Source organism: Electrona antarctica, assembly GCF_951216825.1.
Source record: "Electrona antarctica genome assembly, chromosome: 2".
Lineage (NCBI taxonomy): Eukaryota > Metazoa > Chordata > Actinopteri > Myctophiformes > Myctophidae > Electrona > Electrona antarctica.
The window spans coordinates 12,670,335-12,698,177 of record NC_136807.1 but is presented as its reverse complement, the minus strand read 5'-3'; the positions used below and the strand labels follow the sequence as shown (position 1 = coordinate 12,698,177).

The 27,843-nt window shown below is 42.6% G+C and overlaps 2 protein-coding genes across 6 annotated transcripts in view; both read left to right on the top strand.

The window, feature by feature from the left end:
* The first annotated feature begins 598 nt into the window (after positions 1-598).
* On the top strand, positions 599-23,282 carry LOC306942389 (TBC1 domain family member 22B-like). 2 transcript variants are annotated; one of them, XM_079528241.1, is made up of 14 exons: positions 599-625; positions 995-1,534; positions 7,057-7,243; positions 8,886-9,072; positions 10,147-10,314; positions 11,488-11,558; positions 11,876-12,004; positions 12,727-12,792; positions 14,411-14,525; positions 15,296-15,402; positions 15,812-15,887; positions 17,016-17,143; positions 18,675-18,770; positions 19,607-23,282. In XM_079528241.1, the coding sequence occupies exons 2-14, from the start codon at positions 1,479-1,481 to the stop codon at positions 19,733-19,735; spliced, it is 1,515 nt and encodes a 504-aa protein (XP_079384367.1). In that variant the 5' UTR covers positions 599-625; positions 995-1,478; the 3' UTR covers positions 19,736-23,282. The 2 variants fall into 2 exon arrangements, with proteins under 2 accessions (XP_079384367.1, XP_079384366.1); XM_079528240.1 differs by lacking the exon at positions 599-625 and adding an exon at positions 742-859.
* Positions 23,283-24,464: 1,182 nt separating this feature from the next.
* The window catches only part of gmeb2 (glucocorticoid modulatory element binding protein 2), a 263,131-nt gene continuing 259,752 nt past the window's right edge, over positions 24,465-27,843 (top strand). For all 4 annotated transcript variants that reach the window (XR_013792279.1, XR_013792280.1, XM_079528219.1 and 1 more), the window contains exon 1: positions 24,465-24,613. The gene's annotated coding sequence lies outside the window, so the exon portion shown is untranslated. The remainder of the gene's footprint in view (positions 24,614-27,843) is intronic.

Below are 27,843 nucleotides of genomic sequence, written 5' to 3'. Positions count from 1 at the left end.
TCTAAAGTCTCACCTGTGTTGTCCCGGTTGAAGTTTGCTGAACACTGAGAAGAGTTCAAGACAGGTGGGGATAGTTGCAGTGATTTCCCTAAACAAACAGAGAAGAGGAAATGCACCTGCCATTCAAATACAGACTGGCATGCAAAACTCCACTAATTCATGTCTCCACTGCAGGCCTATCAATTTGCTTAATATTTGAATATTATGAAAGGAGACATGACATTCTTTGTAAGTCGATCTTTGAACCCGAATCACTCCATTTAACAATATATAATTCTGAATTTATGGAAGTATTAAACAACATGGGGTTATATCTTCTTGTCATAAAAATAATGGGTTGACACCATTCAATTAGCAGCCCCTTCAACTCACTTCCCACCCAGACTGCATTATGGAAAGCATGGCTACTGGCTATCACTTTCTGTTGTTGATATATAATCAACCAACACAATTCTACAAACCCGTTTTTCCAAACATTTACAGTAAATAAATACAGTGGTTTAACTGGTTTCACTCTGACTGCAGGTTTCACTCACAGTAGTATATCCTTCAGGGGGCGAACGGAAAATGTCTGCCCTCTGGTGGCCATGAGGGTCTACATGCTGCACCTGTGAAAAATGGAGAAGTAAGTGATATTCAGCATTCATGACTCACTGATGAAGAATGAGTTGTTTTGATTTATGCACTAGTATGTATTTTATTTTTTGGGCGGAGGGAGAGGGGGGGCAAAATGACTAGAGTTTTGTTTGTAAATGTAGTAAAAACTCCTGGGTGCAAAACTTTTTGTCATGAAGTAAACTTACCCAAACGAACGTGGTGGACGCATTTAAAGCCATTTCCAAACGTCACTACGAACTGAGTACGTAAGTGTAATTTAGGCCTATAATTCACCCCCGCCTCTCTGTGTGTATCTATATTGTTTATGTATTAACTTGTGTTTTATATATCTTATTATATCTGACTTTTTGACATTCTATCTGTTTGTTGTTATCAGTGGAGGAGCACCCCCCCTCCCGGCTCCTCCGCAGGGTGTCTCTCCCCATTGGTCCGTCGCCCCTTGCACCTGCTAGACCCGCCCGCCAATCACACGCCACTCTGTCGGTGGGACTAGTCTCCAAGATGGCGACCTCCAGCGCACTACTTTACCATACACCATCATCATCATCATCGTCGTTGTCGTAAATCTTGCAACCAAAACAACATTGTGTGTTACTGGGAGTAGTGGAGACAGTCAGTGTGAAAGAACCCTATGCGGGGGTATTATTAAAGAAAGAAAGATTGGTTTATATACGTTGTTAAAAACAAAGGAGGACCGTTGGATGGAACACGTACGGAGGAAACAACCCGCCGGGGCTCCCTGATATGTTTGTGTTGGTGCGACAAGAGACAAGAAGACGAGACGCTGCTGATCAGTGTCAAGTCTGATCGGGATCGGATCTGACCCGAGCCTGGCTGGGGGGACATTGAACTGTTGTACCATGGCCACCGACAACAGGGTGCATTTCTGGAGGAGAAACGCCAAGGTTCCCGGGAGGTACGTTAACGTGTCTGTCTGACTGTCGTGGTGGTGCATTTTGGTTCAGATATCTGATGATCCTTTTATCGCGTCGATCAAGGCGGTTGTTTTCTTTTCGTGATCCGACTTGTCACTCACTCACTCCTGAGTTGACTGACTCCCTGCCGAAAATAGCCGATCTACAAGCTCACAGCGCGTCGCCCCGGTGACGCGCTGTGAGCTTGTAGATCGGCTATTTTCGGCATTATTTATTATTACTAGGCACCGACGAAGTAAATCCGCCCGCCCGCACTTTGCCTAACGTCTCAAAAATGTACACACAGTTGAAAATGTCATCTTATCTAAACAACCGGGCTAGCTCTGCCATTGCAGTTACTTGCTACCCAACACAGAGGACGTTATTTATTAGTCGACACGTTTTCCTTTATATTAATATTTCTAATATTTCTTGCAAAATACTGTCTTGCTCCGCGTCAGCGGTTGCCTGATAACCACCTTAGCCAATCACAAAATGTCCAAACAATGTCCACAGTTCGTCCGGACAATGGGATAGATAGACACTGGAACAGTCGAGCTTTGTTTTATGGCTTCGGTTATTTCATCATCATTATTATTATTATTATTATTACTAATAAAGTCTGGGGAGACATGCTGTCAGTGACTCGCTGCTCTGCAGTTGGCAGAGCTCAGCGTAGCTGTTTTCAGAAGCAACTCAAATGTGTCACATTAGTTGTGAGTTTGTGTCAGTTAGTTGTTGTCATGGTTCATGTGCTCCTCTCCTCCGCCTGCCATATGCTCCACTTCCCCCACTATACTGCCCACTCCGTGCTGCCCACAGACTGGTCCAGTTCCACACTACTACTGCCCACCCTGTGCTGCCCACAGACTGGTCCAGTTCCCCACTATACTGCCCACCCTATGCGGTCCAGTTACCCACTACTGCCCACACACTGGTCCAAACATACTACTGCCCACAGACTGGTCCACTTCCCCACTATACTGCCCACCCTATGCGGTCCAGTTACCCAGACTGGTCCAGTTCCCCACTATACTGCCCACCCTATGATGGCCACACACTGGTCCAGTTCCCCACTAATTCTGCCCACACATTGTTTGGTCCAAACATAGGATATGTGCATATGTCAGCACTCGGCAGAGAGAAATAGCCTGCAGTCAGAATATTATACTGCTCCAGTCTTATCAGCCATGACTTGGGGCTATATTTTGTAACCTCAGTAGTGTTGTTATGGTCTTATTGGATGAGTCACTCGGAAGTATTCAAGTGAAAATTGTGAAATACTGACTTTTTTTAATTTTATTAAATTTCAAATGGCTAATCTATTTCCTTTTATAGGTTGTGTTATCTAATTACCGTAACTTACGGTAACTATGATAGGGGGGTGACATAATAGATACTGATATGGGGGATGTGCAATACAAACTATTTATTTTGTATTTACAATAATGTTGGTGTGGTGATATTTATGATGGCTGCATATTTATTGATGATTATAGATTCTTGTTGCTTTTGTTTATCTGATGTGCTTTTATCTGTCTATGTTCTGTGCTGTACAAAAACTACATTAAAGTTTTCTAATCTCTTTCTTATACGTGTGACCCAGCAGCTAGAGCAAAGTGACCCACAACATAGTCTATTGCTTATCATTGGAGACAAGCTATAGAAACCTGATCTGGCTGACATTACAAAATGCCTTGTGGCATATGTTAAGTAATAAGTACTAGGGCACACACTCTTATGTTACTTCACAAAGGAACTCTGCAGGTGTTGGGGGTGATTACTTCATACTAAGTCAGGGTGTTGCTAATGTGTTGCTACAAACACTGACTCGCAGCCATTCCCTACTCTGTTGCACTGTAAGTCACTCACTGTCTCTGTAACCCTCCCTAATAAGCCCCCATGTGATGTTAGTGGCGTCTGTCACACATCGCACTTCACATAAATAATCAAAAGGTCTTATTGACAAGACATGACCGTTGTCCATTCCGATGTCTGTTATTATGCATGTGGCACATGATCTTGCATGTGTGGTACTACAGATTCCAAGCTCCAAGAGTGTACTGCCTTCCCTGCATGGCAGTGAAGGGGGGGAGCTGCAATGAGCGTGTCTGTTGGGGGGTAATTCGAGTAGAGAGGCTCTCAGAGGAGTGGGTGTTGTCTGTCTTTGTCAGACTTGTGTGTGTCTCTCTCTCTGAAACGGTGGTGGACGTTAGGGCTGGAAAACCCCAAACCCAAACATACAGTATGTTTGAACAGGAAAGCAACTACTGTAGCTGGTCCAATGGCCTGTCCTTGAACTGCTACTGATAAAACAAGGCCTAGGCTGGTAAACAAAACAAAACAGGCTCTGGCAGGCTCAGATAGTGACTGGAGCTAGTTCTGAGACACCAGGCTCGCTGTCGGTTTATTCATGCAAATGACCGGGATGAGGTCATCCTCTCTATCCTCTGGTGAATTCTGACAAACCCTTCAGCTATTCTATATAATAATAATGTAGTTGATGTAGTTCTGTGCTATTTAACATCTGTTCAGTTGGTGTAAGAAAAACACATTAGCATTGGTTGTTGTTTAAGAGTTGTGCTACTGGTTTCACCTTCCGTTTTATTTACACATTACAAATGTAGAGGTGTAAAACAAGTGGGGGACTTTTCTATTTCTATTGTGGTCATGTGGTCAAAATATGAAATAAAATAAAAATGAGGCAGGATATCACAGTCTCTTGTGCAAGTATAGAAAACAGCAGGTGTATATTTTTAAGTCTCTTCTTGTGCAGGTGAATCAAGCCCACTGCTTTTGTGTATACAGAAGTGATAATTTTGTCTCCCCAAATAATGAACATATTAAGAAAAATAAAGTAAAAATAATTTCTCATATCTAAATCCTGACAACTGAAGTAGAAGTTAATATTTCCTCACATAGAATAGATAGTTAGAAATACTTTATTGATCCCTAAAGAGACCCTTGGTTGAGGGTCTACTCTAGGACAGGGCTGTCTTCTTTTTCTTTTGTTAAATGGAGGTCTGTAGGCTGCCATTAATATATAAGAACAGCCGTTAAGGAGTCAAGAACTAAATACATCCAAGTTGAGTTGAGAAAATGAATGCATCACCTTGTGAGAATGAGGGTGGTTTTCAAATATAATTTGACATGGTCCGCCCGCAGCCTTTAAATCCTCACCCACCGAATGGCAACAACAATATGTCTCCGGAATTAACCCATTCAGAACGGGAACCCCTTTTGGTGTTGTAAGCATTATGTTATACTTTAGCTATTGAAAAATAGCAAGTGCCGCGCTATGAGCTTGTAGGTCTGCTATTTTTGAACATATTCTTTCACAGCGAACATCTTTTATTCAAATCTTTGCTTCTGGGAAGTCCCTGGAACAACATATTTTGACATTGGGGTCTGCGGCCAATTTCATATAATTCTGGGGGTCCTTGACATGAAATAGCCTGAGAACCACTCATATAGAAAACAGGTTTTTCTGAAAACTGTCATGATTTAGAAGGCATTTGTAAAAATCGTCCTCGGGTCTAAATGGGTTAAAGTTAATGAAAGGATCACTCTGGACAATGAGTGGCCTGCGTCTGGCCCGAGTCCCGGGCCTCCGGCACTATGCCTGTGAGTCTGTGACTGTATCTGTGCTGGGTCATCCTCGGGTCACTGTATGTACAGTAGGCTGAGCAGCATGAGTCTGGCACCCCGCTGGAACAGGATATTCTCCGTGTACCCGGTGGCGGACACCTTTAGTCGCACAAGCTGTTCACAGGATCTGTTCAAGACGCCCCCAATTAACCCATGTAGACCTGAGGACGATTCTACAGTACAAATGCCTTCTAACCAGTTTTCTGAATCAACCCATGTTTCTATGTCGGTCGTTTCTCAAACATTTTCATGTCAAGGACCCCCACAAATATATGAGATTGTCCGCCGACCCCCATCTGAAAATATGTTGTTCCAGGGACCAGGGACCCCCCCCCCCCCCCCCCAGAAGCAAAGATTTGAGTTAAAACCGTTCGCTCTGAAAGAATATATATTCAAAGATTTGCGGCACATGTTCACGACTTTTCAAAAATAGCAGACCTACAAGTTCATAGTTCTATGAGCTTGTAGATCTGCTATTTTTCAACAGCTAAAACATAACATAATGCTTAAAACACCAAAAGGGGTTCCCGCCCTGCCTGGGTTAAAGCCTAATCAAGCTTAAAGAGGAAGTAGTCTTTCATTAAACAGAGAGGCACCGAGATCAATCAAACTGAAATCGGCCACAGAGGGATGGGTTTGAACTCAAAAAGCCTTATTCTGCAAGGCTCTTTAAAATGTGAGTGCTCTCTTTGATACCCAGAATAATGAATGAATACCTGGCTGGCAATGCCATGTGTCTAACAGTCTGTGTGCCAGCTACTTAGCTCTCACTCAAATGCAGATCAGAGCCCCATGAGTGGGCCAGATATTCCAGGCTGCCACAGGACTTTCTCTGCCTCTGAAAATGTAATCCTTGTCACAGTCAGGTTTTTTTTTTTTTTAAATCAACTATTTTTCATTGTTCTCCTTTTTAGTCATTATGCCAATTCCCTTCCATGTGTATATAGTCCTTGTCACTGCCAACACCTGCTGTGGGTCTGGGGATGGTGTTGAGTAGACAACGGATGTTTCCTCTGATACACATGGAGTCACTAGCCGCTTCATTAAAACCTGATACTGACGGTGAGGAGTTTCACTGGGAGGAAGTAACACGTGCAAAGGAACATGCTATCCCTCCCAGTTCGGGTCCCTGCTAAACAGGTTCTCCCAAACGACCACCTGTAGTAGTAGTAGTAGTAGTCGCTGATGCAGTGACAGAGAATGCCCTCCCCTGCTGGTTAGACTGGTTAGATTGTGCTCTGATGCCCATGCTTTCAGTAAGCAGGTTAAATAGTACTACATCCATCAGTTCACACACAGGTAGTCTAGTCTCAAGGCAGACTGTTTGACGATGATGGCTTCTCAGATTGATACACGGGTTACATGGTATCTCATTCCCTCTAGTATACAGCCTGTGTATGGAGCACAGCATCCACCTCTCGACCCACGACTACGACGCACGTAAGTGCTCACAAAATGACGATCTGCATGGAATCATGTCATTGAGAAGCAGACATGTTTCTTCTTTTTTTTTCTTTTTCTTTTTTTTTAACGTTATTTACTTTGTTGTCTTGCTGTGTTTTATCTTTGCTGTGAGTCCTTTGACCTTTGCGGTTATTTTTTGTTGTTGCAGTTAGGCTGTTATGTGGTGTGTTCATTTAGTTAAGTCCATGACACTGTTCAGTTGACACTGTTTGCACTTTGTTTTTTGTGTTTTTGTTTTGTTTTTCATTTAATTATCTTTACTTTGTATTGGCACTTTTGAAGCATGCTTTCATCATAGTCTTTCGTTGGGTCTCAAAGATCTATCCACCTCATCTGTGTACAAATCTCACAATTGCTTGACAGTTGACACAACATCCAGACATTTGTTTAATTTTCTCTGCTGTCTCCACAGGTTTTCCAAAGACACCCCGAAGCCTATGCTCAACAACCTCAAGTCTAAGAAAGCCTCCAGCTTCCATGAGTTTGCCCGCAGCACCAACGACGCCTGGGACATTGATGACGAGGAGGACGAGGACTTCCTCAGTGCTCCCGTCCACCCTTCATCACTGCCTTCAGGCCTGCACTCCACGCATCACCAGGTGACTATGAGACCAGGGACGTGCACACATAGACATCAAAGGGGGCTTCAGCCCCTGCCCTTTTACCCGTCTGTAAAACAAGTGCCCTGAGTCCAGACCACCATTTACTATGGTGAAAGAAATGCAAATTTCCCGAAGTCTCCTGAACTTGAACACAGTATTTTGCGTTGAACAAATTTGTTTAGAAATCCATGTCGTTGCACCGCATCTCCACTAGCTAAAGAGTACTGGGTTGCGCCCCGAACATAGCTGATCTACAAGCTCTCGATATGTTTGCTATTTTTGTCCAAAAGTGTCCCCTTACGGGATTTCAGCCCCTGCCTGATGAATTGAACATGGTGGACCCTGTTGTAAACAAGTGTAATGCTTAATTGGGTCGTCCACTCACAGTTAACAGCCTTTGTATTGAGTTTGTGCTTGAAATGTACTGTAATTCTGCAAACTGTTAATAACATTTTCAATCAATCAATCAAAGCCTCTCTAACACTCTGCACGTCCCTGTATGAGACAGTCATGAATTGCCACTTTGATGCAATCTAACCATATCATATCATAACCGTCTTGAGAGATTAAGAAATGAATGATTCATAGCCTTATAACTAACAATCCTTTATGGCGCTTTATTGGAGCGTAATCGCGTTCTTTGTTAACTTACTCATGACACAAACAAACATTTTTGTGGTGAATTAATAGCACACAAAATGATCCTGTTGTGTAGAAATTTAGTGTTATAAAATCTACTGTAGTTTGAACTAATTTGCTCGGAAATACACCATTTTCTAAGTTGAGTTTCCTTCAGTGATTGTAAGATTAATCTTCAAGATATACAGTCACTACTTCTGTAAAGGCTTCTGATTTAGTTTTTAGTTTTTTTTCTGGGGTCTAATTACAGAAATGTATTCAAAAGCATGATTTAACTTCAAATCGCTGCAAATAGCCCTGAACATGGTTGAATTAATGAATAACGTTTAGCGTCTACTACTGTATTGCACTTAACCACTTAAACTTTAAGTGCAGTTAAGGTATGGCAATCTTAATGTAAAAGGAAGAAGCAAGCTGCAGCGAATAGTGAACCTAGCCTCAAAAATCATTGGGAAGAGACAGAAACAATTAAGTTGTATCTACAAGGAAGTACTTCGGAAAAAAGCTGTCAAGATAGCAAATGACCCCTCTCATCCACTCTGCAGGGAGTTCGAACTACTTCCCGCTGGTAGACGGTACAAAGTACCAAAAGCTAACCGTAACATTTTTAAAAATTCCTAACTAACTAACTAAAGACGCAGCTGCTTTACCCGTTCAGAACGGGAACCCCTTTTGGTGTTGTAAGCATTATTTTATACTTCGGCTATTGAAAAATAGCAGATCTACAAGCTATGAGCTTGTAGGTCTGCTATTTTTGAAAAATCGTGAAAATGTGGCGCAAATCTTTGAAAAATATATTCTTTCAGAGCGAACGTTTTTAACTCAAATCTTTGCTTCTGGGGGGTCCCTGGAACTACATTTTCAGATGGTGGTGAAATGACATGTAATGTTGAGCACCACTGACATAGAAACATAGGTATTTCAGAAAACATTAATGATTTAGAAGGCATCTTTTAAATTTCGACGTTAGGCCTAAATGGGTTCACTATTTGGTCCACAGTCCTCTCAGCAGTCCCAGGAACAGGAGGAGGAGGAGGAAGAGGAGGAGGAGGACGCTTGCACGGCAGACAGACTGGCGGAGGGGCCAGACCTCCAGGACGTACCAGAGGAGATGACGGAGGAGTGCGGACAGGTCAACGGCATAGTGGTCAAGTCCAACAGCGAGGCCCACCTCAGCACATCCTCAGGTGTGTGGAGCTGCACAATATGTTCACTGGAAATTACGTAGTCGTTGCAATATTTTGTGCTGACTGTTGCAATTGGTGTATGCAAATATTTGAGTGTGTGTCTGAGTGCACACCTGCCACTGTCGATGACTGTCCCACACAGCCAAGTCAGAAACCTGTCAGCAGTTGACTGTGCGTTTTTATAAACCTAGAGAAAAAAATGGTAATATAATAAATATGCTCATTGAAAGATCAGGAAACAATGGGATAATTCTTATTTTATAATTGTGCTGAAACATTTTAATGTAATTTAACAACGGTCACAAACAATAATTCTAAGATAGGCCACTTGGCTCTCATAGTTAGCCTGGCTAATAAGCCAGACTAATATCACACAACACTGTCGCGGTATATCAGTCTGGGCTGGCTCCACTTGGATTTCATTTCCCGGGGAACATTTTCTCTTCGACGCAATTGGTCAGAGCTACTGTCAGTCAAAGGTCTCAAGCATTGAACGTCACTGTACCAAAGCCCGCCTATATTGCATACCGTGTCCCGATTGGTCCGACCTGTTCTCTGCTGTAGGAAAGAGGCGTGCTACTGAGCCTCGCCAGACCGTAATCCGCTGGTAGGCAACTTTTTTTTGCCAACGGCTGATTCGGTCTGGTTTATTAACCAGGCTATCTCATAGTCCCATTGACTCCCATCATTAAGGGCTTGTTCGTAAATAGCACACTGAGCGCACTGTGCAATGCAAACTAATAGGCGAGTGCGCTCCGTTGCGGTATTTCCGAACGCGCCCTAAAATAGAATGGGCTCTATGCACACAGAATAACTCTTCCTACTTCCGGGCCCCTTCCCTACTTCCTTCACAGGTGTTACCCATGATACTAATTAAGGCTCTGTTCCTTTTAGTGGTCTCAAACGTTTTTAATTTCAGGGACCCCCATAACTCTGAAGGTGCGTTCAGACTTGGATGGTTAGAGCAGCGTTTTTTCCGAAAACTGTCAGGATTTAGAAGACAGTTGTGTAGAATCTGGTCTCGGGTCTCAATGGGCTAAATAAGTTATCTAGCCTCTCTCCTGCTCTCCCCAGTTCGCTCCACGCTGCAGAAGCAGAAGTCTCTTCCTGTCCGCCAAATCATCCCGCTGGTCGCCCGCATCTCCGACCAGAACGCCTCGGGGGCACCGCCCATGACGGTGCGAGAGAAGACCCGGCTGGACAAATTCAAATACCTGCTGGCCTGTTCCAACACGGACCTAGGTGAGACTACAAAGCCCGGGTTCTACTTGGTTGCGTGCGGATGGCACGCACTGAAAAAGGTGGCATGCACTGAAAAAGATGGCACGCATGCCACTGAAAAAGGCCAATCTACTAAATCTACAGTTCATTTAGTCGACTAAAATGTATTTTGGCGGGCCTTGATGTCGTCGCAATGACAGCATGCAACCAATTGTAAAATTACTTTTACTTGATCTCTTGTCCACTAGTCCCTGTTTAACAATTTTGTCTACTTTTTATTTGTTGACAAAATTGTCTATATTTAGTCTTAGTTTTAGTCATCATAGCTTAGTTTTTATTTAGTTTCCATGTAGTTTTCGCCAGTGAAAAAGGGTAGTCGAAGGATCAGTTTTAGTCGACGAAATCAACACTGCAACACATTAGGGATGTCCCGTTACACTTTTTTCGTTTCCGATCCGATTCCGATCCAACAATTTCTGTGTTAGCTGATACCGATACCGAATACCGATACCAGTGCTTTTTAAAAAAAAGTGTAAAGTACATGTACTCATGTTGGTTGCGTTATCACGTAGAATAACGTGAAGTTTAGCCCTGGTGATGTTCGAAGCGCACACACACACACACACACACACACACACACACACACTCACACTCACACTCACACTCACACTCACACACTCACTCACTCACTCACTCGCAAATTTATGTTAGTCGCAAACTACAGCAAGCCGCCTTTGTTTTAAATTGTCCCCCATTCGCACGTCGGCAAAGCCGTTCACACCTACGGCTGGAGATGCGCGTTTTCAATACCGGCGGCCCCGTCTCACCGTGCTGCGCGCATCACGTGATTAAATAAAATGTGGTATCGGATTGGTGCGGGGCGTACTTGCCGATTCCGATATGACCAAATAAGGGCATATCGGAGGGCATTCCGATACAATTATCGGTATCGGGACATGCCTACAACACATCGAGATTGTAGACGTAGCGTAGTAGTCATTTTTCCAAGACACAAATGAACACTAGAAAATAGAAATGGCCAAAGAAGATTTTACATTATAGATTACAACATATATTCCCCACATTTAGTTATTGCGGTTTCTCTAAATGTCTGCCCCTTTCATTGATTTGGTCAAATATAGCATTGATTATAATGCGTGTCATATGTCATACTACTGTGGTATTGTGTTGCAGAGGAACTCCGGAAGCACAGCTGGTCGGGCATACCAAGAGAAGTCCGGCCGATTACATGGAGACTCCTCTCTGTAAGAAACTACAACCTTCACTTTCCCAACATCTCACGTGTTAACACATTTATCGGCGAAACTTTCGATCATCCTTGTATGTCTTAAAAGTTATCAAAATCGGCGAATAAAACTAATAAAACACAACTTGGGTAACTCGTTGGGAGGGAAAGAGGTCTTTATTAATTAGGTCGGGTAAGTCGTGATTGGGGTCAAAGTGTTAATTTGTGTGTTCACATAATGACAAAAAGATTATCGTCTATCTCCCAAATCTCACATGATTACAATTTCTTCTCTCCATGGTCTCTTCTCATGCCTCTCCCCCCGTACCGTCTCAGGGCTACCTGCCTGCTAACATGGAGCGCAGAGATCTGGTGCTGAGGAGGAAAAGGGACGAGTACTTTGGCTTCATTGAGCAGTATTACCACTCCCGAACAGACGAACACTTCAAGGACACTTACAGACAGGTAACACTTTGGCTGAACGGAATCAAACAAGACAAATGTATCACGTTGGGACAGTGAGCCTTAAACACAGGCTTCATGCAAGTCCTAAAAGTCCCTAGATTGATTTGCTTTTATATTATATTGCCGTGGACCCTGGCTGGGCTAGCTGAAAGCTCTCCTGCGCGTGATTCAATATTATGTGTCGGTCCGGTAAAGGCCCGCCCCCGCCTGCCTCTGATTGACCGACCGACACTGCCGGTCTTTGCTCCGTGGTTAGCAGACTTTCATCCGGGTTGGATAGTCTGGTGTTGACATTGCCTTGGGGGGGGTAATAATTTACTATTCTGTCCTTATCGGGTTGCAACTCGAACGGGGCTGAGTAGCGAACTTTGCAACACTTGACACGGTAACTCCCTTTTGTAAAGCCTTTAGGCTTGTGGCTCAGGTTCGCTAGAGACGGAACCCCCCGTCATGGTCTAAACCTATACTTTATCGGCCAAAAAAACTCCTGGTCCTCTGTTGTTGGAAAAACAGTAGCGGCAGCGAGATACGAACCCGGGCACCGGGATTCTTAGTCTAGTGATTAGACCACTGGGCGAGTTGGCTGGGGAAGTTGTATTTGTGGTTCAAGTGTCAAGAAGCACATGATGATTTGCATTGAACACTACATTGAGAGATGTAAATAATATATAATCAGATATTTTATCCTGAATCCATTAACCACGATATCTGGTCCCTATCAGATCCATATCGACATTCCAAGGACCAACCCTCTGATCCCACTGTTCCAGCAGCCTGCAGTACAAGAGGTGAGCCACGTGGATCTCCTGAGGCTAGGCTAGATGTCTGTATTGTTTTACCCCCAAAGTACTCTACATGTGGATGGAATATTACTTGCTTTTAACACCCATTACATTTGGGTTATTTTAAAGGAGTTTTGAAGGAGTCAAGGGATTCACATGTCTTAACATGTCTTAACCCATTCTGAATGCGAACCCCTTTTGGCGTTTTAAACATTATGTTACACTTTAGCTATTGAAAAATAGCAGATCTACAAGCTCATAGCGCGGCACCGAGTGCCGCGCTACAAGCTTGTAGGTCTGCTAGTTTTGAAAAATCGTGAAAATGTGGCGCAAATCTTTGAATATATATTCTTTCACAGCCAAAGTTTTTAACTCAAATCTTTGCTTCTGGGGGGTCACTGGAACAACATATTTTCAGATGGGGGTCGGTGGCCAAATACATATAATTCTAGGGGTCCTTGACATGAAATAGTTTGAGAACCACTGACATAGAAACATGGGTTAAAGGAGTTTTGAAGGAGTCAAGGGATTCACATGTCTTAACTTAAGGTTATGCATTATCTCAGTACTGTGAGACCATAACCAGTGCCATAATTATCTCACTATCTCACAGTAGTAAGATAATGGCACTGGTTTGCTGATCTACAGCACAGCCTTGTAACCGTAGCACAGCAGTGCCCATATTGTATCTCACAGTATAGCGCTCCCTCTTGTGTGCAATTGCTTAATTGTATGGTGCCATAGCATTTGTGTGCTATTGCTTACTTGTATGGTGCCATAGCATTAGAGGAAGAGTCTGTACTTCCCCTTGTTTATATCGAGAACACTGATGGGGAACTTCTCGGTTAATAAAGGAACACAGTTGAGCATGGTCTCTTCCTCAACAGATTTGTTGTTGGCTGTTGCAATTTCTTACAGATTAGAAGTAGTTCTGGGCAATGTGAACAAATGTAGATATGTTTCTTAGGACATTTGGAAAAGTGGGTTTTCAGTTTAATCTGAAAGGAAAGTTCCGGAGACTAACTTCTTCAGGAGGACAGTTGCTCCTACAATGCTTACGGGCCCTGTTAAAAAAGCACCTGGAAAAAGTGCATTATTACCATCTGGGCCATCCACGAGAAACACAAGATTTGATTAAAAAAATATTTAAAAAAATAGTTTTGTCTTATGTAAGCACCTCAAACATGCACGTAAACATGCACGGTCACACGTGCATACATGCATGCGCACATGCACCCTTACATTCTGAATGAATATGTTACTAATTTCTGCTTTGATCCATTCATAAATATGATAAATAAATGCGTAAATAAATATATGAGAGTAGAATTGGATTACAAAAAGTTCTTGTTTTGTGACTTTTTAATGTATTTTAAAGCAACCGGAAGTTACGTCATCACTCCAATATGGCGGAGGCACTGGGCGCTGGTTGTTACTATGGGACTTAATGGGAGTGTCGCCTCACTATATAGAATCTCTTTGGCGCGCATTTCACTGGCACTAGCCTCGCGATCCCGCCTATGGTAACAGCATGGAATCGGTTAATCTAGACCTGGGAACTGTTAGACGGGCTTTAGCAAGCCTAAGCTTCCTGAGCAAACATCCTGCCCCTGTGTCCCTTCAGGTGTTCGAGAGAATCCTGTTCATCTGGGCGATCCGACACCCAGCCAGCGGTTACGTCCAGGGGATTAATGACTTGGTCACGCCCTTCTTTGTGGTCTTCCTCTCCGAGTTTGTCGGTAAGCTGCATTTGTCTGGAAAATTACCGCATTGGCTGATATCATATCTTACTTGGAAAACCTGATACTGTATGTTCACTTAATGTCCGGAAGGCCCGGCTGGCCCTTTGTTGGGCTTTGTCCAATGATGGTCTCTGGGTAGAAAGATGAACCCATTACCAGGTTAAACAGCTTAAATGGGTTGCGAACTTGTGGGCTAAGTGGGACGCATACTAAGCTGAATAAAGACACATGTTGAGACTGGCCTAACTTAATTACACAGTTGTCTTTATTTACTGACATTTGATCTCTGAGTATGTAATGGCTTAAGGGTGACACAAATTACATTCAACATTAGTTGCGTGCATTCATTTCCATGTTAAAAGACACTGGGACAAAATAAATATGTGATTTGCGACTGTATGTTTTAGCTTAACTACTTTAAACCTTGGTTGTTAGAGCATGTGAAAATAGGTGAAAATTGTTAAAAGGAGAAAAAAGGAAAAGATTTGAAACGATCAAAACGAAATAGCAGATCTACAACAAGCTCATAATAATGCATCGCATCGTGATGGAATGTGAGCTTGTACATCAGAAAATAAGGCTTGATGGTTATTTTATACATTAGGCTTTTGGTTTTGGGACTGGCAGGCCTTGATCAAAGCCATGCTTTTTCTTTTTCCTACTCTTTACCTGTAACTCTGTAACTTTAACTGCTGTGCCGCCTCTGGGCGACTGAATTTCACCTGCACGTTAATAAAGGTGTCTGTTTTGAATGGATCTTGTTCCAGAGGAGGACATGGAGAACTTTGATGTGGCGTCCCTTCCTCTAGACACTCAGAGAAACATCGAGGCAGACAGCTTCTGGTGCATGAACAAGCTACTTGACGGAATCCAGGTCTTTACAACAACACACACACACACACACACACACACACACACACACACACACACACACACACACACACACACACACACACACACACACACACACACAGTCTGTATTACTGTACTTGCAATCTGGGAACCCATTCAGTAAAACAAAGAAAGAAAACTTTTTCTTTCTTTGTTTTTGCCTATGAGGGCACCTGGCACCACCTAATTTTGTGTAAAACAGGATCTCAGTTTTTCTCCTACCCTTTCAATAGTCCACTTACTCCCGGGTGCTTCTGTGTTTATTCCCCCTAACAACAACAACAACATCACATGTTTAAGGCAATGATGCTGACAGATTCAGCTGCTGTTAGCAGAATCTGTCTTGAGAGATTACCATAGTGTACTAAGGACTGAATGTGATACCCTTTCAGGACAATTACACGTTCGCTCAGCCGGGAATCCAGAACAAAGTGAAAGCCTTGGAGGAGCTGGTTAGCAGAATAGACGGTAAGTGTGGTCATCGCTTGGGTCGCCTTCACCATTAAATATTCATGATTCTCCAGTATTAGGAAGCAGAGGCTGTGTGTCACTCTAGGCCTGCTATCTGTGCGTGCGTGCGTGTGTGTGCACACACGCTGTGGATAAGAAATAAAAGATGTAAGCCTACATACATTACACACTCACACTCACTCCCTAACTGATAGAGATAGTAGTGATCAAGATAACAGCTGAAATAGCCTGAGGACATTTTAGATTTGACTACTTTCTCCAGAAATGACACAAGCGTTCTCTTACAAAGTTATGGGATAGGCAGCTTGGTGAATGAATACACTGAACAGAAGGACACACATGGACATCACATGTATATTAATGTGTGTGCTGTCTGTCTCCGTCCCACATGTATATTAAATGTGTGCGCTGTCTGTCTCCGTCCCACATGTATATTAATGTGTGTTCTGTCTGTCTCTGTCCCACATGTATATTAAATGTGTGTTCTGTCTGTCTCTGTCCCACATGTATATTAAATGTGTGCGCTGTCTGTCTCTGTCCCACATGTATATTAATGTGTGCGCTGTCTGTCTCTGTCCCACATGTATATTAAATGTGTGCGCTGTCTGTCTCTGTCCCACATGTATATTAAATGTGTGCGCTGTCTGTCTCTGTCCCACATGTATATTAATGTGTGCGCTGTCTGTCTCTGTCCCACATGTATATTAAATGTGTGCGCTGTCTGTCTCTGTCCCACATGTATATTAAATGTGTGTTCTGTCTGTCTCTGTCCCACATGTATATTAAATGTGTGCGCTGTCTGTCTCTGTCCCACATGTATATTAAATGTGTGCGCTGTCTGTCTCCGTCCCACATGTATATTAATGTGTGTTCTGTCTGTCTCTGTCCCACATGTATATTAAATGTGTGTTCTGTCTGTCTCTGTCCCACATGTATATTAAATGTGTGCGCTGTCTGTCTCTGTCCCACATGTATATTAATGTGTGCGCTGTCTGTCTCTGTCCCACATGTATATTAAATGTGTGCGCTGTCTGTCTCTGTCCCACATGTATATTAAATGTGTGCGCTGTCTGTCTCCGTCCCACATGTATATTAATGTGTGTTCTGTCTGTCTCCGTCCCACAGAGGACATTCATGGTCACTTCCTGAAGTATGAAGTAGAGTATCTGCAGTTCGCCTTCCGTTGGATGAACAACCTACTTATGAGGGAGCTGCCGCTGCGCTGCACTATCAGACTGTGGGACACATACCAGGTACAACTCATTGTTAACCCATTCAGACTGTGGGACCTGTATTTCATGTCAAGGAGCCCCAGAATGTATCTGTATTTGGCTGCGGACCTCCATCTGAAAATATGTGTAGTTCCCGGACCTTTTCAGACTTGCTTTCCCTACATAATTCCCAACACCACACTTCTTGTTTGTCTACCTTAGTTCCTAGTTTTTAAACCTTTTTCCCTAGTTTATTTTTCTAATAAAACCGTTTTTATTTGTGTTCTGTAAAGCGACTTTGAGTACCTTGAAAACCGCTATATAAATTGTATACAAACATGTTGGCGTTTTAACTTTATTAATAGAGGGTATGCGCATGCATAAAGTGAGTGGCAAAGTGAGTTTAACATGGTTTAATGCAATCATATACTGTAGGACTTTTCTGTATGGACTATCAAGGCCAGAAAGTAGTCTTTTGCCACTCAGTAGACGTTCCTGCATAACTTCCGGGTATGATGATGTTGTCACGTGCATACCCTCTATAAAGTACCTTGATTTTATATCCGCCCTCTCTTTTTTTTTTTTATACTTTTTTGAGTGCTCGGATCGCTGCCGTTTCTTCTGCATTTTAATCCCTTTCATTTGATCTTTGAAGCACCATCTGTACTATTCTTATTTGCACCTCCACTGAGCACCTAGTTGATTTCCTTTTTTCCCCGCAATACTCGTATCTATTTTAAATGTTCATGGCTTATTGTTTTATATACTGTGTATTAGGCATGCCGCGGTTTACCGAATTTCGGTAATACCGCGACAGGAACAGCCACGGTGTTGATACCGTGAGATTTCCGAGCTTACGGTATTTTAATACAGCGTCGGTGGGTGGCGCATGCTGCGCGCATGCAGTGCAACTCCACTCGCAGACTAAGGCAAAACATTTATTTTCACCACACAGCTGCAGTAGATTGAAAAGTTGCTTCCTACCTTTGAGTTAGTGTTGCTGAAAGACACCCAGATCCATATTTCCACATGTACTAAACTAAAAGTGTGAACTGTCAAGTTGTCAACATGGACAGATTGCACTACCTCTTCTCCAGCGTGCAGGGTACAAAACGGCCATTAGGGGGAGCCATAGTACAGTGAAATACAGTGGGCAATAGCTATTGATTCATTAATTGAATACTTTATTGGCAGAAATGAAATCAGTATAGGGTACAGTCAAACACATGTCCAAAGGGATCACTGAAAAATTATCTTAAAAGGTAAAAATAAAGAAATAAGATATGTAGGCCTACAGGTTGGGGAACAAAGAAGGGCTTATAAGGAGGTGGGGGTAGTCACTAGACATGGGGGGGGGGGGTAAATCTATTTCTTCTTTTTTTTTTTATATAAATACCATGGAATACCGAGGTATAGGTTATCAATACCGGCACCGTACCATACTGTAAAATCTCATACCGTGGCATGCCTACTGTGTATATATATACCGGTATCTTTACCACTTTAATTATGTTCATGTTTTGTGGTGTTTTAATGTTGTCAAACCAATGATTTGGATTTTGTTTGAACCCAGGCTGAGTCGGAGGGCTTCTCACATTTTCACCTGTACGTCTGCGCTGCCTTCCTCATCGAGTGGCGGAAAGAGATCCTTTCCATGGTCGACTTTCAGGTACTGGTTTACATCCTGCATTCTAGCAATCTAGATAAATCGCCCTGCTCATTTCATTAACAGCATGTAGGAGCAGTCTGGTCACTCACAAATAAGCGTTACAATGTATGCATTATTCATCGGTGACGGTCTGCACAAATTTTCAGATTTGTAATCCTCATTGAGTGAGATTGAGAGGCTCTAAGAGTTGTGGACCATGTTGTGGTAGTGTGAATGATGCGTACCGTTCTCGTATTCGGGAACAGTTCGCATCAATCGAACTCGGTGTGAAGCCGCCCTAAAATGACAGTGTCAGTCAGCTGAAACCACTTTGATTTTGTTTGGTGTTAAAGGAGAATTCCATGCTAGAAGGCTTTCTTACCTTTATTTGTAGTTGTTACGTCCCCACCAAAGAGGTCCAGGTGTTATTTTGTGCAAAAGTGCATTATTGGCTATTTCCCCTAATATAAGCCCTCAATGGGTTTTTGTGCTAATTCGCTTATTTACATCAAAATAAGTAGTAAAGTGTGCCGTTTGGGATACTATTTACATTATGATTGATTTTTGAGCGATGGAAATTAGCGAATTAGCACTATGCCCCATTCAATTCAATGCAATTCCATTAAATTCATTGAGGGCTTATGGTAGGGGAAATGGCCATTAATGCGCTTTTGCACAAAATAACACCTGGACCTCTTTGGTGGGGACGTAACAACTACAAATAAAGGTAAGAAAGCCTTCTAGCATGGAATTCTCCTTTAAGTAAGGGGTAGCACAACCTTGAGGGCCTGCTAGGTGGCCGTTGGAGTCTTGTTTTTTTCCTCAAATTCAAATGTCTCACTTTCTTTCTACTGTAGGGCCTACTCATGCTACTCCAGAACCTTCCTACAATCCACTGGGGTAACGAAGAAGTGGGACTCCTTCTGGCCGAAGCCTACAGACTGAAATACATGTTCGCCGATGCACCCAATCACTACAAGAGATAGGCCTTGGCCTCCAGGTTATGGCAAACACTGCAGTAGGCCTCCTTAACAAAAGTGTGCATGACAAATTTGAGTCGCTCCAAACTTGGGTACTTGATCTCTCTGAGGTAATTTGAGGAGAGACTGACACAGCTGCACAATGATTGAGTCTACATTAAATACACAAAAGGTGTAAATGAGCAGACACCTCAAACTTTTGTATCAGGTTTTCTCTATTTGGGGAAAAAAAAGGAAAAAAATATATAATAATTGCTGTTTAGCAAGTTTTATTCCAGGGAATCTGCAGGATTATCATTTCTGAGCCTCTGGATTAGTGAAGCAAATGAATAGCCTAGAACTCGGTAAACATGACTTGTTGTGCTGTCTGTATATACCGTGTCACTGGACTGTTTTAGTATAACTGGCCATATTTGAGTTCTTGGTTTACTCCAATTCATTTGGGTCGTGCAGCATTGATTGTCTCACTAGTTAATTGTATATTTACAAGAACATATATATATATAATATATATATAGTACAATTTGAAAGGATGATGAATGTTTGTGAGATCATCCTTTTAGTTAAATAATGAGGTGCAGAGATTATATTTTTTTCCAGAGTTCTTTTAGTGATACTTTCTATGGAGAGAAGTTGTTGGGTTTAGAGAAAACAACTCCTATATTTTATCAATATTTCTTTTAAAACCGTACTACTTTGAGTTTGACTGGCTCCTAGTCCTATCTGTCAGGCCAGTATGAATACTAAAGCTTGATTTGTGCTTTGCGTAGAATGGTGTCCTGTGCTGAAAATATCTCACAACACGTCACAGAGTGACACGTTTTGAGCTTGTAGATAGGCTGTGTTCAGCATGGGACACCTTCGTACAACCGAGTATAAATTAGACATAATGATTCACTCCAGGTTTCATCTTCAAATCCAGGCGAGCTACTTTATGAATGGACTTTTTGTTCAGTTTTTCGACATAACCAAACCTGCTTGAAGCAATCAATCAATCAGGGTCCTCTGTTTTGGACGCGTAATCAATTCAATCTTGTCCTATTACTGGGCCAGAACCAAGAGCTGTCATGTAGTTGTCCAGGATCAGAAATGACAGGTTTCTTGGTAAGGGTCGATGCTGTGATGTTATTCAGCAAATGCTGACTTTTGGATCAGTTTGAAATTTCTCCAAACTTGGACCAGGGCCTGTGTTCCTAAAATATCACAGAATAAGAAGGCTAAACTTAGAGCAGCCCGTCTCTAAATTTACAGAGTGGTGTTTTAGGTCATGACTGCATACAATAACTGACTGCATACATTAACTCTACTCTCAAATCCATTTTACTCACTGGTATATTTCACTCCTAAACATGGTAGTACCACTAGTTCTACCGCTGCTATCGATAATAAGCACTCCATAAGGCAAGAGAAGGTGGTGTTGTATTTCATATAAAATGGGTGCGCTAATTTAGTGGTGGTTTGTCTTTCAGCTCGTTGCGAATAAGTCGGTCAAGGGAGATAAGTAGGGCAAACTTCAGTCAGCACACTTACCTTGAGGCTCTTGAGTGCAGGTGTTATCTACAATGGGCAGGTGAATCATTCTGACTGCCTCAATGTGGCATGAACAGAAGTGACTGGGGCGATCCATGTTTTGTTAACCAAGTTGGACATCCCCACCCGTACATTTTTCACTAGAGGTCTTTCATTAATTCAAACGGGCCTCTAAATTCATGCTAATCTTTGATGTGTTGCATTTTAATTTTAGACGGGTGAGGAGGGGAAAAAAGCGTCTTAGTTGATACAGCAGGCAGAGCATAGGGACCAGTCCAAGATGACGTTGTTATTAACAGCTGATTAGACTAGATTAGACTTTCTGAGACCCTTTTGTAGTGGACAATTTTCCACGTAACTATTTTGTACGTCACAATATTCAGGATGGCAGTGTTGTCGTTTTTAAATTGATTAGTTAACCGATTAGGAAAATGAAGAAGTTGACATAATACGTGTATTGTTGTAAAATCAGTACAGACGACGTGCTTAGCCGGTAGTTGAACTGGATCATTCAAACTTAAAAACGACCAATTTCTGTTTTTATTAATAACTTCTAAATATAAAACGAAGTAGCTGTTAAAATGGAATAGTGATTCTGTTGGCCATGTACGACGTGCAGCTGTATTTCAAAATGCATAACATTGCCTCTGTTCTAAGCATTTGCAATGTATTATGTACCCCTGTGTCACCTTGTGTTAAACACAAATGCTCCCATATAATAACACTTGTATTGTTATGTATCACATCTGTTTCAGTTTCACTATGGGTTCTACTCATAAGTATGACCATATTTGGTGATATGATTTAGGAACTTGTTTTAATTTTTTGTGTGCGTGCGTGTGTGCGCTACCACTTAATCTACCTTCATTACCAGTGATAATTATTTGTACACACTTCACACTTGTCTGTGTGAGAACAATTTGACAATCATTAGCATATTTTGATTCCATAGCCCTCGTTAACTATTTAGTATTTTGTGGTACTCCTGAAAGTGGCATTGAAAACGTCTGGAGCCAATTGGTACTTTTATTTGTTAGAATGTAAAGATTGCATATTTCTATGATTCAATAAATTGTAGAATGCAATGTCTGAAACCTCTCTAGATTAGGACAAAGCTTAGGCTTTGTTTTTCCTGTACTACTGACTGACCCATTTGTTGAAGCCAACTGTAGTCTACAGTGTTAGCTTTACAATGCCATTAAGTAACTAAGTGCTACTGAGGATAGGCGATACGATAGCTGCAATCTGTGAATCAGAACTTGGTATCCATAATGTATTTTAGCTTTTCCCTTTTGTTTTTCAAAAGATCTCAACTATACCGTCTGTTATCTATTATCCATTTAAGAGCCTCTTTCTTTTCACATCGTACTCTTTCGATGTATGATTTAGTGTTCTTCGATTTGATTTCATGTGGCTAGAAATTTGTTTTAACTGAATTTTGTCTTAGTATTTGAGTATGCCTTGAAGTAGACTTTGTTCTTAATTCACTCATTTGTGTAAATTATTGTCATTATTTTGTAACATTTTTCATTTCATTGTCATAGACCTGCCACGATTGTATTATTCATTCTGACATGTTTCATACAAAGGTCATATGAAGCTTATCGTTTGCTGGAGATGTGATCAAGAAAAAAAGCTGACACAATGTTGAGATGTTAGTCCTTTTGAGTAGAACTAATATTTGCTTTCTTAATTTCAAGAATCATGCCAAACCCTTAGGCCAATCTTTTCGCAATGCTTCTGTAGTCAATGCTGGCTTTAGCCTTAAAAGAAGAAATATTACAGTATTCTGCTGTATATTAACTTTTTTGTTTATATTAAACTATTGATATTCCTCATTTTGAATTGTATGTGTATGATGCTGTGAGTGGTATTGGGGTCATGGGGGTGTTCAGAGTTTGATAAACAGAAAACTGAAAAAGAATTCAACTTGATGTTCAGAATAAATTGCTGAATTAATCTTGGGAATTGGTTGTCATATAGGTACCTTGCTGGCTGCCATTACACAATTTCTCACAGTCTACTTTGCTCCATTTGTTTATTTACGGGATAGTGCACGTTAATGGGGCGGCAGTGGCTCAGGGGTAGAGTCAATATCTATGGGTAGAGTGACCAGACGGGAACAGCAAGGTTGCAAGGTCGAACCCGGGCTCCCCCAGAGTTAGTGTCGAAGTGTCCTTGAGCAAGACTCTGAACCCCTAATTGCTCCTGATGTGCAGGTTGGTGCCTTAATTGCATGGTTTCCTCCGGCAATCGGTGTGTGTATGGGTGAATGTAATGCACAATCTCTGTAAAGTGCCTTGGATAAAGGCGCTATATAAATGCACCATTTACTATTTTAATGAACATTGATTGAATACTTAACAGTTTGCAAACTCAAAGCCTATGGCTTGTTTCCATTGGAGTTCTTCATATTCATTTTTTGATGAATTGAACAAGGTGGACCCTCTTGTAAACAAGTGTAATGCTTAATTGGGTTGTCCACTCACAGTTAACAGTCTTTGTATTGAGTTTGTGCTTGAAATGTACTGTAATTCTGCAAACTGTTAATAAATATTTCAATCAATCAATTCACCTGATAAAATACATAGGCTGCAAGAAATGAATCAATTGAACAACATGAATGATCATGTCATGGAATGCACGGTAACACTGATAATGTGCCATAATACATGAATCTAAAGGCCAGTCTACCTCTGATCCATAGCCTTACTGCTGTTAATTGCGAGATTTGCGACGGCATTAGAGCTATGGATCAGAGCTTAACTAAGGCCAGTCCACACCAATGCAACTACTTGTAAGTTGTAACCATTATGTATCCCCAGTGCAGTAACTGTTTTGCTGCAAGGAGTTGAGACTTGCGTTGCCAAGCGTTGGTGCAATCTGTCCACAATATATCACAAGTTCACGACACAATTTATAGACCTATAATGATGTGCCCTTAAAATAATTCTGACATTGGTACATAATCATACTTTGCATGCATCAGCATGCTCACTCAATGTCTAAATAAATGTCCATTCTAGTCATCTCCAAACATCCAATGCCCATGCAAAGCAAATGGAACGTTATTTTTTCAGTTTCACAGCACCACTACGAAAGACAAACAGCAATGTGAATCATATGACCGTTAAATTAAAACTTGTATTTTTGCTGTCTGTCAGTTACTCGCTCGTGAGTGCAGTAGACCTCTAGAGGCGAATGCCGGAAATGAAGGAGGGGACACACACACCGCCGGTAGCTTAGCAGATCAAAAATAGCAACAACGGCCAAGCCCTGTATGATCAACCTTTTTTTTTAACGGCGAGACGGGACGATCAACCGATTCTAGTTTAACCCCGAAGACCAAAAAGGGTAAGCAGCAGATCCACATGATCCACCTCGGACTGTCCGTTAGGACATAACGGCCGGCGGCTCGGATGGATCATGTTAGTTAGAGTCGAGCAGAGAGTGTAAACAGAGCACGCAGAGAGCGGGGCCGTCTCGTCGTCCCGTTCCGTTACGGCGCCGTGCGTGAAGCCGTCCCTTCGTCTTCACACACGACGTAACGTTTAAGCGTTGCTTATTGTGGCCGTACGTGAGCACACAGCTGGCAAATACGCGTGCACGTCAGCCACCGGTTAGGTTACTTCACTTTATAAGCGGTGAAATTCTAGTCGTGATTGTCGGCTACTGTGAAATATCACAATCCTGGAGATTTCACACTTGAATTGCTACGTTTGTGCTAACTCGCTAGCGAATGTAGCTTAGCGAGTTATTTTTGAACCAAGGCTTCAGCCATCTTGTATAACTCGCTTTGGTTATTAATATTATTGGAACCTGTTTTTTCCCCCTTGCAAACAACATATTGCGGCGCAAATATCACAACATGTTTTACAGTTATTTTTATTTTTATGTTTGATATTTCAAAATAGGGACGCTAAAGTGGACCTGTCAAATAAACCATGGTTAAACATACAATGTATGGCGGGTATGTGCGACCGTAACAGGAAGAGTGGGCACCAAAAATTCTGGGCACTATAGGGGAAATCTGGGCACCAAAACATTCTGGACACTAGGGGAAATGTGGGCACCAAAACATTCTGGGCACTATAGGGGAGATCTGGGCACCAAAACATTCTGGGCACTATAGGGGAGATCTGGGCACCAAAACATTCTGGGCACTATAGGGGAGATCTGGGCACCAAAACATTCTGGGCACTATAGGGGAGATCTGGGCACCAAAACATTCTGGGCACTAGGGGGAAATGTGGGCACCAAAACATTCTGGGCACTATAGGGGAGATCTGGGCACCAAAACATTCTGGACACTAGGGGAAATGTGGGCACCAAAACATTCTGGACACTAGGGGAAATGTGGGCACCAAAACACTGGGCACTAGGGGAAATCTGGGCACCAAAACATTCTGAGCACTATAGGAGAAATGTGGGCACCAAAACATTCTGGGCACTATAGGGGAAATGTGGGCACCAAAACATTCTGGACACTAGGGGAAATGTGGGCACCAAAACACTGGGCACTAGGGGAAATCTGGGCACCAAAACATTCTGAGCACTATAGGAGAAATGTGGGCACCAAAACATTCTGGGCACTAGGAGAAATCTGGGCACCAAAACATTCTGGGCACTAGGAGAAATCTGGGGCGGGCACCAAAACATTCTGAGCACTAGGGGAGATCTGGGCACCAAAACATTCTGGGCACTATAGGGGAGATCTGGGCACCAAAACATTCTGGGCACTATAGGGGAGATCTGGGCACCAAAACATTCTGGGCACTATAGGGGAGATCTGGGCACCAAAACATTCTGGGCACTATAGGGGAGATCTGGGCACCAAAACATTCTGGGCACTAGGGGAAATCTGGGCACCAAAACATTCTGGGCACTAGGGGAAATCTGGGCACCAAAACATTCTGGGCACTAGGGGAAATGTGGGCACCAAAACATTCTGGGCACTATAGGGGAGATCTGGGCACCAAAACATTCTGGGCACTAGGGGAGATCTGGGCACCAAAACATTCTGGGCACTATAGGGGAGATCTGGGCACCAAAACATTCTGGGCACTAGGGGAAATCTGGGCACCAAAACATTCTGGGCACTATAGGGGAAATGTGGGCACCAAAACATTCTGGGCACTAGGGGAGATCTGGGCACCAAAACATTCTGGGCACTAGGGGAAATCTGGGCACCAAAACATTCTGGGCACTAGGGGAAATCTGGGCACCAAAACATTCTGGGCACTATAGGGGAAATGTGGGCACCAAAACATTCTGGGCACTAGGGGAGATCTGGGCACCAAAACATTCTGGGCACTATAGGGGAAATGTGGGCACCAAAACATTCTGGGCACTAGGGGAAATGTGGGCACCAAAACATTCTGGGCACTATAGGGGAGATCTGGGCACCAAAACATTCTGGGCACTATAGGGGAAATGTGGGCACCAAAACATTCTGGGCACTATAGGGGAAATGTGGGCACCAAAACATTCTGGGCACTAGGGGAAATGTGGGCACCAAAACATTCTGGGCACTAGGGGAAATCTGGGCACCAAAACATTCTGGGCACTATAGGGGAAATGTGGGCACCAAAACATTCTGGGCACTAGGGGAAATGTGGGCACCAAAACATTCTGGGCACTATAGGGGAGATCTGGGCACCAAAACATTCTGGACACTAGGGGAAATCTGGGCACCAAAACATTCTGGGCACTAGGGGAAATCTGGGCACCAAAACATTCTGGGCACTATAGGGGAGATCTGGGCACCAAAACGTGAATACTGGGTTCATGTCCACAGAACAGGTTTTGTACCGATCTGGCATGGTATTACAGAATGCAACTACAATCAGATTATTTTTTATTTTATTTTTTTACATTTTTTCCCCCACCCAAAGACATTTCAGAAAAAAATATAAGTTATATTCCACTAGGAATAGGAGGTTTAGGTTAGGCTGAGGACTAAGGTTAGGCTGGGTTAGACATAGCCTTACTAAAAGGTGCCCAGTCTTCCCCCATAAGTTGTGCAGTCTTCCAGAATACTGGGCACCTCTAAAGTGCCCACTCATCTCTAGGGCTGCAACTAATGATTATTTTCATAATCGATTCATCTGCCGATTATTTAAACGATTAGGCTACTCGATTAATCGGATTATGACACTTATTTAGCTATCACCATAACAATATATTTTAGGTTGTTCTAACTAACGAAAAAATATTCATTCAAAAAATAATTAGATTAGCTGCTGATTAGGCTGCTATTCAAATAAAAGACAAACAAAATTTAAAATTAATTAAAGCAACTCATGGTGTCTTTAGGCTTATTCTGACGGCATACATTTGATTAAAGAATAGCTACACATGTGTCAGTCTAAAAGGAACAGTACTCTTCTGAACTCAAATAGGTCATTTAAAAATCACTCCGTGTGGGGGTTCCCGGGGGGGGGGGGGGAGGAGTTCCAGACCCCTAGGACCTAGGGTGCCGGCCCGGTTCCGGCAAGCCGCCCCGCGTCCGAAATGGTAGAGAAATGACAGAGTTACCATGTGGAGGGGGGGGGGGGGGCTCCAGACCCCAAGGAAATCGCCCA

Bases quoted from the DNA above. Each gene is read 5' to 3' on its own strand.
- LOC306942389 (XM_079528241.1), top strand. From the start codon at position 1,479: ATGGCCACCGACAACAGGGTGCATTTCTGGAGGAGAAACGCCAAGGTT. The intron at 1,535-7,056 runs GTACGTTAACGT...CTGTCTCCACAG, and splicing joins AACGCCAAGGTTCCCGGGAG to GTTTTCCAAAGACACCCCGA. The intron at 12,793-14,410 runs GTGAGCCACGTG...GTGTCCCTTCAG, and splicing joins AGCAGCCTGCAGTACAAGAG to GTGTTCGAGAGAATCCTGTT.